This window comes from Sebastes fasciatus, chromosome 18 (genome assembly GCF_043250625.1).
Source record: "Sebastes fasciatus isolate fSebFas1 chromosome 18, fSebFas1.pri, whole genome shotgun sequence".
Classification (NCBI taxonomy): Eukaryota; Metazoa; Chordata; class Actinopteri; order Perciformes; family Sebastidae; genus Sebastes; species Sebastes fasciatus.
In genome coordinates, this window is record NC_133812.1 from 15,884,029 (window position 1) to 15,894,395 (window position 10,367).

The following is a 10,367-nucleotide window of genomic DNA, read 5'->3' on the forward strand; positions in this document are numbered from 1 at the left end:
CTTCAGATCTGATGTTGTTTTACAGAAAATCTCATGTCAGCAAACTGACCGCTGTTAATGAAACTGACATTATCTGTATATATAACATCCATATTCACAGTACTCAAAAGCAGAATACACACTAGTCTAAAATCTCACATGCACTGATTGAGTGATTGTTCCTTGCAAGAAAGATTCATTTGGAGCAATTCTGAAAATAAAATGCATTCAAAATGTTTTTCTTTTCTTTTTTGGAATATTTTATTCTCCTTGTTGTTTCCATATTTTTTTTCTCCAAAGGATACAGTCCTTGCATAACAGAAAAAAAAGATGTGGGAATGGATGTTAATAATAGGCCTATACATATTTCACGAGTACTTAAAAGGTATAAATGCTCAGGCATGAATATTAGAGCAAATCATTACTGGGACATTACAACAGCAAATAAACAATTAAAACATTCAGACAAGTGCTAGGATCAGTGTTTTTATATACCGTAGTTTGAAATGTCGCCTAAATATATATTCTTAGAAATCAAGTATGATTAAATATACATTATATTGATTCATTTTTTTCTAGAGCAACAATTAAGCTCAAGTTAGTTACGATGGCAAAATACTTTATCAAAAATATCTGTTATTTTATTTAGATGTTTTCAAATGATTATTCAGAGCACTTAACTCACACTTGGACCAAAATTACAAATGTTTTTGAAACAAGCACAGACATGTACAAAAAGGAGGAGATGAGATAATGCTGACTATGATAAATGTAGAAAACTCTTGATACAACAGACCTGCTCTTCCAGTCTTTCAGATTTAAATGGATATTGTGTAACTAACCAGACACCTTGTGAGCTTAAATACTTCTAGTATTTTGCTGCTTCCAGGCTGATTTGATGTAAGCACAGCAACTAATGAGAAGTGAAGTGACTTCACACGTTACGGATTCATGGTTTGGTTTATTCTTAAGAGCATGGGATTCTCCAATAACATGTTATTATTTATTTTGATCAATGATGTAAATGTAAAACAGATTCCATTATTCATTATTGAATGCAAGCATCATTACAGTACATCTGATACAAGTGGATCTTAAAAGAATAAGGCTGGTGATGTTCTATATTGTTGTCATTGTCAACAAATCCCAAGAAAAAAGGCCAAAACCAACACTGCTTTGGTTCGTCTCTTAATACTTTCCAACTTCCTCCAGTCTGTGGCTCTGGGCCCCGAAGCCCGTTGGTTCCTCCTGACGATGTAAATCTTTTAAAATGGGTCACAAATAAATACTATCTTTTTTTTTAAAGGCTAAATTATTTCCCAGATAATTGACAGTCAAACAGGATTAAATACTGTATTTGTTGTGGACTATTTTCAGCTGCGGATTGATACACTTTTGGTGTATTTACAGTGTGAGAATGGTGTGTGTGGGATCAACTCAGTATAAACTACAGTGCCCATGTTCATCATGAAGGAACATATCACACAGTGCAACAGTGTGGCTCATTGATGTGTTTGTAATATTTTTTTAGACAACGATGGAGCTCTATGGCACAGAGGAATACCGACAATACGAAAAATACAGAATATCACCATATTTATTCTTTAAAGCAGTTTCTGTGGTGCAGAAACAGAGCCTTAGCAGCGTGTTTCCAAGTGCTCTTTGCCTTCACCGTGTAGGTGAACATGTCAGCAGTAAATGACGGTTTAAACACAACACTCAGGCAAGGTTTAAGATCCTAAAGAGGAGAGGCGACACACAGACACAACTAAAACCAACGACGCTGTAGACGATGTAACGGTACGGCAGCTCTACTTTCATGTGCTGCCTCGCCTGTCTTACATCATCTGACGGCAGCCCGAACAGTCGACACAAGAACGGAATAGTCACTGCTTTCATAACCATTCTCGTGACGAGGATGACGCCGACTCCGATGACGAAGCGCAGCAGAGAGAGAACCACCAAACTAGTGCTGATCGGTGGTAAAGTTAGAGGAAGTGAGGACAGTGGTGGATCCAGCATCAGCCCCAGCTGATAGTTCACATGGGTAGCGATGGCGGCTCCCGCCCCGGTGCCCAGAGCCTGAGCTGTATCGCCCCGAGAGGTGCTCCAGGAATCCAGAGAGAAAGCCACAAGTCCTAGGCTCACATGTGACACGATAATCACGAGTGGAGCGAAGCGGTCCATCATGTAGAAGCTGTCGATCTTGTCCAAAATTGGCTGGAAACAGGCTAAAATAAGCAGGGTGTACAGGAAGCCAGTGATTACCTCCTGCAACACAGGGGCATAAATCATTGTAAGCCATGCGTATTCCCTATGAAAGCCAATATGTTTTACTCATATTTGCACTCTACAAAAATACTTATAAAGCCCATTTATGATTGGCAGACTTAAGATGAGAAGTTACAATCTAAATATATTTGGACATTCTTTACATCAGTAATGCACAAAGAGTCCGAGCTCTTTTAGCATCAGTTTATTTATCATCAAATAAACAAAGGAAATCAGGTGAGCTGCTGACTTATAAACAGGGGTTACTGTTGTACAGCAGACATAAACAATATCTACCCGGCCACCAAATCTAATCTAACCTTATCTACTGGCTTTGATTTGTTTATTGGCTCTGCTTAATGTTTCCGTTTGGTTGTATGCCTCTGCCAACTAGTCAAGTTGCAGTTTACATCCATGTCTCTCCAAAAATTTCATCACTTCATCATTTAATCCTATTAGACATTTGTGTGAAACTGTCATAATCAGCATATGAATTCTTGAGGTATGGCCAAAAACATGTTTTGTGAGGCCACAGTGACCTTGAACTTTTAACACCAATTTCTAATCAGTTCATCCTTGAGTCCAAGTGGACGTGTGCCAGATGTAATACAATTCCCTCCAGGTGTTCCTGAGATATCGTGTTCACAAGAATGGGACGGACGTGAGGTCATAGTGACCTTCGACCACCAAAATCTAATCAGTTTATCCTTGAGTCCAAGTGGACGTTTGTGCCAAATTTAAAGAAATTCCCTCAAGGTGTCCCTGAGACATCGCATGCATTTATTTTAGAATATGTATTAAAAAAAAGAAATAACCTGTCCACCTACAGAAATGTAAAATATGCACAGGTTATTTGTAAAGAGAACATTTTTGACCAAGCTGAGTACGACCTCATTGAGTTACCATTCTGGACTATAGGTGTCAGTGGAGGCAAAGTGTCCAGGTGGAGCAGCATCACTTTATATTCTCTAGTTAATTCATATTTCAGTGAGGGATTATTTATTTCATATTATTTATTAAATATACTTACCAGAACAGAATGCATTCCCATGTAGACTCTGCTTACACAGACCAGGACACTCCAGCTGAGAGCCACAGAAAAGCCAAAGAGGAAGGGGTACTAGGAGAGAGAGCATAAAAACATGGAATAAAAAAAACAACATTAATATTAGAAAGGTGGCTGAAGATGAACCTTCAAAAAATACAGATCACAGTTTAAAGAGCTTCTTCAGTGGGCTCACGGACCCAGTTAGCTGGACTGCTTTTTTCTCAAAATATTGTTGACGATAACCAGAATATACACTAGAAGAAGTTACAGTAACCTGGCCTTGTCCCTAGAAGGGTATTAATGGCAAAATGCTCAATTTACATGACGACTCCTGGAGACTTCAGTCTTTCAAAAACCGCAGTGCATAGACCATTTAGATAATATATATGAAAGAATTTATGAAAAGTTCACGGTGGGAAAACAAGAATCTAAAGCCATGCTATTGGCTCTAAAGCTGCAACGATTAATCGATTAATCAATTAGTTTTCAACTATTAAATTAATCGCCAACTATTTTGATAATCAATTAATCGGTTTGAGTAATTCTTTAAGAAAAAAAGTAAAAATTTCCTGATTCCAGCTCCTTAAATGTGAATATTTTCTGGTTTCTTTACTCCTCTATGACAGTAAACTGAATATCTTTGAGTTGTGGACAAATCAAGACATTTGAGGACGTCATCTTGGGCTTTGAGAATCACTGATCGACATTTTCTGACATTCTACAGACCAAACAACTGATCGATTAATCTTTTAATTTTCAGGTTAATTGACAATGAAAATAATTAGTTGCAGCACTAATCAGCTCTGTGAGGTTGTACTTGTTGTGCTTTGAGATAAATGCTAATGTCAGCATGCTAAAATGCTCCCAATGACAATGTTAACATGCTGCTGTTAAGCTGGTATAATGATTACCATGTGCACCATCTAAATGTAGCATGTTAGCATGCTGACATTTGTTAATTAGCACTAAACACAAAGTGCAGCTGAAGCTGATGGGAATGTTATTAGTTAACCAAAGTATTTATTGGACCAATTCAAAAGTTTGACCTGATGATGGCTCCAGATAAAACGGTAAGGGATCACCAAGGCGATTACAGTTCATGAGTTCATCCTGAGGGGGCATGCACATCTGTAGCAAATTAAATGGCAATCCATCCAATAGTTGTTGAGACATTTTTACAAAACCACAAATGTCAACTTCATGGTGACGCTAGAGGTGAAAGTAAAGGGGCTAACCTAACACGTTGAATCTTCCTCCATTCCCTGGAAGCGGTTTATGGACTGCATCTTATCTTTTGTAACCTTTTGTAACCTGAACTGTCAGTGAACTTGACGACACCAAGAGTTCAGGCAGTTTGGCAAACTGCCTGAACTCTTGGTGGGATTTTAAGGTTGGGATTTGATAGAATTTTATCCAATTCAAATCCCTGACTGAATCATTTTAGGTTTAGTGTTCAACTTTTGAAGAAACTAAGGTTATTAATGACAGCAACTCAAAAGACTGGAGTGGAGGTTCTTGCCTCACAAATGATCTTAGAGCAGAGAGTGCAGAGGGCACACAAACCCAACATCAGCCAAGTTTTTCTTTGGCTTTACTCATGGAATTAACAGCCCTATCATTAGGTGGAAAAGTTCTATTGCTTTGACCTCTCTGATCCGGCTGATCTAATCTCTCTCTTAACATCCCAGCAGTAAAGTAACCCTCTCCAATCCCAATTCTCTGTCCTTCATCTTAACCAGAAAAGACTCTCACAGGGACACGTGTTCTCTCAACCTTGACTGTCTTACTCTGTTCATTTGCACTGCTGTCCATTAGATCAAAAGGTTTATTGAAACTTAAATTTGATACTTTCACTTCCCTTGAATCACATTCACCAGTTCCTTCTCTCTCTCTCTGAGTGTCTCACAATGTAGAACAGCGAGTCTTTGTTTATCTAAAAAGATACCTTTTGACTCCTCACCGGCACACCTGTGACACGCCCTGTCATTTGTTAACCGCCTGTTTAAACAGAGGAATGTTTGTGGTCTGTGCAACAAGGATTAACAGCTATTTAAAAGGCAGTTTGTTCTTTTGGCCAGAATGACCCACTGGCCCTGCTTTGCAGTGGGGGGGCCGTGGAGAAAAATGTCATGTGGAGCTTTTAATAAGTTATTAAGTCAGGTGCCGTGTGCGTTTCTTAAACTCTGGTCCTTTAATTTAGATTTGACCTGAAACAAACACATACACTGAAAGAAGTATGATGTGAAAAGAGATTGCAAAGTTCTCAACATTTGAAACTATGGCTCACTGAATGTTTGGGACTTCCCTAACATCCCTGCGGGTTATCAAAACATAATCATATCCTGTGGATCAGGGCTAGAACACTGAATTCTAATGTAACGTGAAGAAGGAGAATAACACTGGTGTAGCATTGAGATATTTGTTCATTTAGATGAATAAGTTTGCAGCCTAGTTGTCTTGTCTGTAATAATAACACCAGTTCCACACTGTGTATTACCTCAGAGCTGGGTTAACACTGTAGCGGGGCTACAAATGAGTTATGGGCCCTATTCAACCCCCCATTTCCTCTCACTGTCTGTGCATTGTGTATATATCCTGTTGCATTTAACATAATGTACCCATTAGATGAGCTGGAATACTCCCCTGGTGTGCAGTGTCTTGGTTACTGTGTGTAATTAAACATGAATAAGCGCCATGTAAGCATAATAAAAACTGAAAAGGCCATACAAGACAGGACATAATGGTTAATAATGGAGGAGACACCTCACCATTTCAGCTAATGGTTTCCAAGGTGGCGCTAACATATAAAATATTTTAGGAAATAAAACACTAATCTTCAGAGAAGAGGAGCAGCGGTGCTATCCATGTATTTTACGAGTGTGATTATTGTTTAGGCGGTCTAATTTGATAGGATAGGAAATGAACAAGGGTCTGGGTGGCTTACCAACTCGGCTGAACAATTTCCTGAAGGACATCCTGTTGTTTATGTTGTGTTTCGGTACTCCGAGCAACATAAGATTATTTTTCCAACAACACAATTTCTCAAATCCCAAGTTGACATATTCAAATGGATTGTTGTTTTGTCCAAGCAGGAGTCCAAATCCAAAAGATATTGATTTAGTATCATATCACAGTAGACAAAGAAAAGCAGAAACCAATGCGTCTTGCGTGTTTTTGATTAAAAAATTTGTAATTCAGAAACAGTTTCTGTAAATCAACTAATCAATTAATCAACTAAATAATTTCAGCTCTAAAGCAAACCACTTTACAATTTATCAAATTATAACAAACTACGTGCCAAACTATGAACATGTTGCCTTTAGGGGCCCCTGAGGTAGTTGTCCCCTTTGCCCTTGTTGGCAAACCAGCCTTGGGCATGACTACTTCTGCACACAGGCTGCACATTTCCACGTACACACTGCACAGCCTCTGGTTGCAGCAACTGCATTGAAACACTTTGTTTGCATGCTATCGGCTCTAAAGCTGCAACGATTAATCGATTAATCAATTAGTTTTCAACTATTAAATTAATCGCCAACTATTTTGATAATCAATTAATAGGTTTGAGTAATGTTTTAAGAAAAAAAGAAAAAATTCTCTGACTCCAGCTTCTTAAATGTGAACATTTTCTGATTTCTTTACTCCTCTATCACAGTAAACTGAATATCTTTGAGTTGTGGACAAAATAAGGCATTTGAGGACGTCATCTTGGGCTTTGAGAAACACTGATCGACATTTTCTGACATTTTAAAGACCAAACAACTGATTGATTAATCGAAAAAAAGATCAACAGGTTAATTGACAATGAAAATAATCATTAGTCGCAGCCCTAATCAGCTCTGTGAGGTTGTACTTATACACTGCACAGCCTCTGGTTGCAGCAACTGCATTGAAACGCGTTGTTTTCATCTGTATTTGACAATTACAAAGACAGCCTACTATCACCTGAAGAATATAGCAAGAATTAGAGGACTGATGTCTCAGCAGGATTTGGAAAAACTAGTCCATGCATTTATCTTCAGCCGACTTGACTACTGTAACAGCGTCTTTACTGGTCTTCCTAAAAAAATGGATCAGACAGCTGCAGCTGATTCAGAACCTGCTGCTGCTAGAGTCCTCACTAAGACCAAGAAAGTGGATCATATCAGTCCAGTTCTGAGGTCTCTACACTGACTCCCTGTCTCTCAGAGAATTGATTTCAAAATACTCCTACTGGTTTACAAAGCACTAAATGGTTTAGGGCCAAAATACATGTCTGATCTTCTGCTATGTTATGAACCATCCAGACCTCTCAGGTCATCTGGATCAGGTCTGCTTAGTGTCCCCAGAGTCAGAACTAAACATGCAGGACCGCTCCAACTCTGAGTTATTTTAAATCAAAGCTTAAAGCTTTCCTGTTTGCTGCTGCCTTTTATTAAACCAGATGATCTTATACTGCACTACAGCTTTTACTCTTGTGTGTTATATTTCTATTTTAGCTTCTATCCTAGCTTTTATTTTTAGCTTGTTTTTAATTTCTAATCTTTAATGTTTTTATAACTGTTTTAATTATGTCTTAATGTTCTTTTGCACTTTGTCGCAATGTTCTTGAATGTTTATGTAAAGCACTTTGAACTGCCCTGTTGCTGAAATGTGCTGTACAAATAAAGCTGCCTTGCCTTTCAGGGGCTCTGTGTTTATACAAATGTGCTCACCTGCCACCGTCCATAAGTCAGCATGAAGAGACAGAAGGGTATGGCTGTCCCCGTCATGGCGTGCGTGGACGGCATGCTGTACTCGGAGTTGTAGAAGACCTCCACCTTCACCACGGGAGGGGAGGCTGGCCGGGACCAGCGGACCATGTCCTTGGTGGACTGTCCCACGAAGAGGTTCCAGGCCCAGACCACGATGAGTCTCCGGCTGACCAGGGCGTCGATGTTCCAGAAGAGGAACGGGAAGAAGACGATGAAGAACATCTCGTTGCCCAGCTCGGTGCCAAACGTGAACAGGTAGAAGAGGAACTTGTTGTGGATCAGGAACTCTTGACCCACGTCTCCGGTCAGGGAGTTTCTCCGGAGGGGTTTTGCTCTAGCGGTGTCGGCGGCGACATCAGCTGCTGCTGCTGCACCGGCGATGTCATCCTGCATCCCGTTAACCTGCGATGCGCTCCCATCCCCGGCTGCTCCATTACCAACACTAACATCCGAGCTCGGCTGCACCCTCTTCCTCAGTCCGGGATACTCCGGCTCCGGCTCTCCTCCGCTCTTCTCCGGCTTCGTCGTCGGCCTAACCGGAAATGTCCCTTTAACGCCGCATGCGTTTTGAAACCTCGCGACATGGCGCGGATCCTGCAGATATTTACACATCTGGACAAAAGTCTTTACAAAGTCGGTCGCCATGACTTTAAAAATAACTGTGTGTGTTGTTTAAAAACGCTCAAAACATGGAGTTCATGTTCATCGAGTGAGCTTTAAAGGAGAAGTGGTCTCATTCCTCTTAATAACACATAAAAACAACAGTGATTTGAGCAGCTAACGGAGCAGTTACCGCGTTACTACTACTACCTGGTATCGGATTTCAAAACACAGACCTCCGGCGTGGACGGCAGCATCCAAAGTCCGTAACAGTTAACCATTACTAACGTCGAGGTGTTTCCTATAATTCAACTAACTGCGTCAGGCCGTTAGTCACTGTTCACTCTCCTCCTTCTTCTTCTTCTTCTTCTGCCTCTTCTTCAGCAGTTGAATTAGCGGCAGACTAACGCCACAACTGCGCGCTGCTGCCCTCCACAGGTCATCTATAGACCTCTGTTCAGAAGGTGCAGCAGTTTAACCCAAAAGCATCCCCTCACCAGCCCATGCATTGATCACATGCACGGACCAATAGCCTGTGGCTTGGCGCATGGTCTTCACATGATCAGAGAGTGCTGTTATTCAAATCACCTTCTGCGCAGATCGCAAGCCTCATTTGTCCTCCAACTCAGCTCAGTATCAGTGTTGCTCCTTTCTGGACTCTTTTCTATTTATTATTGATATGGTCTTTCCTGTGCGTCCATGAGAAAGTGAGTATTTGTTATAGTTGTCTATTGATTAGTAACTGCATCGTTATAATAATTCTAAAGTCACCTGTATCATGTCATAATACTCATACTCGTTTGTCTATAAGAGTTTGAATGATAAGTTGTGTGTTTCTGTGTCAACATGCAGTGAACGGGCATATGCGGCCGTCATTAAGGGACCGTCGCACAATTCATCATATCACCCTCTGTGTGCACTCTGCTCATTGAACTGCATGAGAGCCTGAGTCTGTTATTTGTTGACGCTCCCTTATAGTTGAGAAGGCTGTGTTCTCCTCCTTTTACTCCTGTTTAAACTGTTTAGCTTGCATTGTATTTCATACAATACTGTTTGTTTATTATTACTTCATGTTACTAATACCTGCTCATGTTTTCTATTTTATTTTCTGTATTTAGTAACCACTATCCACACTATTCACAAAAGGATTTAAAAACCATCTTCAATCAATAAATGAGTGGTATCTCAAAGAGAGTGTGTGTGACCTGGACTAATTGATACATCGTCATCATATTCATGTTCTTACCGGACAACCTGTGGAGATTGTAAATGACATTCATAGAACCATCATCTAAGGGTTCATTCACTCAGCATCACTAAGGTCACAAGTTTGGTATCCATTACACCAACGCCTATTTTACAACCTCCATTGTGTTGTTTATATCTTCTTCTTCTTCTTCTTCTTCAACTTTCTCCACTTCAACCCTGATAAAACAGACATTCTTTTAATAGGACCAGACAATTTTGCTATAGCAGTTCATCAGTTTATTGGCCCACTTCAATCCAATATCAGTCCTACAGCTAAAAATCTTGGTATCATCTTTGACCAGAATATGACTTTTACTAAACTTGTCCAGACCTGCTTTCTCCAGTTAAGAAACATTGCAAAAATCAGATGCATCTTGTCATCCACGGATCTTGAAGATGAGGGAATGAACCATTGAATATGTCATAGCAATAAGAAAACTTTGTAGAGACAGGGCAATCTATATCCTTTCATGTTTTTTTGTTTTGTT

General features: G+C 39.9%; 1 protein-coding gene and 1 long non-coding RNA gene across 2 annotated transcripts; one reads left to right on the forward strand and one right to left on the reverse strand.

The window, feature by feature from the left end:
* Positions 1 to 215: 215 nt before the first annotated feature.
* Positions 216 to 9,027, reverse strand: LOC141756706 (sphingosine-1-phosphate phosphatase 1-like). Its single transcript, XM_074616705.1, has 3 exons — positions 7,993 to 9,027; positions 3,281 to 3,370; positions 216 to 2,250 (listed from the first exon to the last, which is right to left on the reverse strand). Exons 1-3 carry the CDS (start codon positions 8,674 to 8,676, stop codon positions 1,699 to 1,701), a joined length of 1,326 nt encoding a protein of 441 aa, XP_074472806.1. The 5' UTR covers positions 8,677 to 9,027; the 3' UTR covers positions 216 to 1,698.
* A 27-nt stretch (positions 9,028 to 9,054) lies between these two features.
* Positions 9,055 to 9,823, forward strand: LOC141756707 (uncharacterized). The gene is made up of 2 exons (XR_012591514.1): positions 9,055 to 9,338; positions 9,750 to 9,823. It is a non-coding gene; the product is annotated as an uncharacterized LOC141756707 (long non-coding RNA).
* Positions 9,824 to 10,367: the final 544 nt, after the last annotated feature.

Excerpts from the sequence above, each read along its gene's own strand:
- LOC141756706 (XM_074616705.1), bottom strand. The coding sequence starts at position 8,676 with ATGGCGACCGACTTTGTAAAGACTTTTGTCCAGATGTGTAAATATCTG. Across the intron at positions 3,371-7,992 it reads TGACTTATGGACGGTGGCAG|TACCCCTTCCTCTTTGGCTT; the intron begins GTGAGCACATTT and ends TCTCTCTCCTAG. Across the intron at positions 2,251-3,280 it reads TGGGAATGCATTCTGTTCTG|GAGGTAATCACTGGCTTCCT; the intron begins GTAAGTATATTT and ends CCTGTGTTGCAG.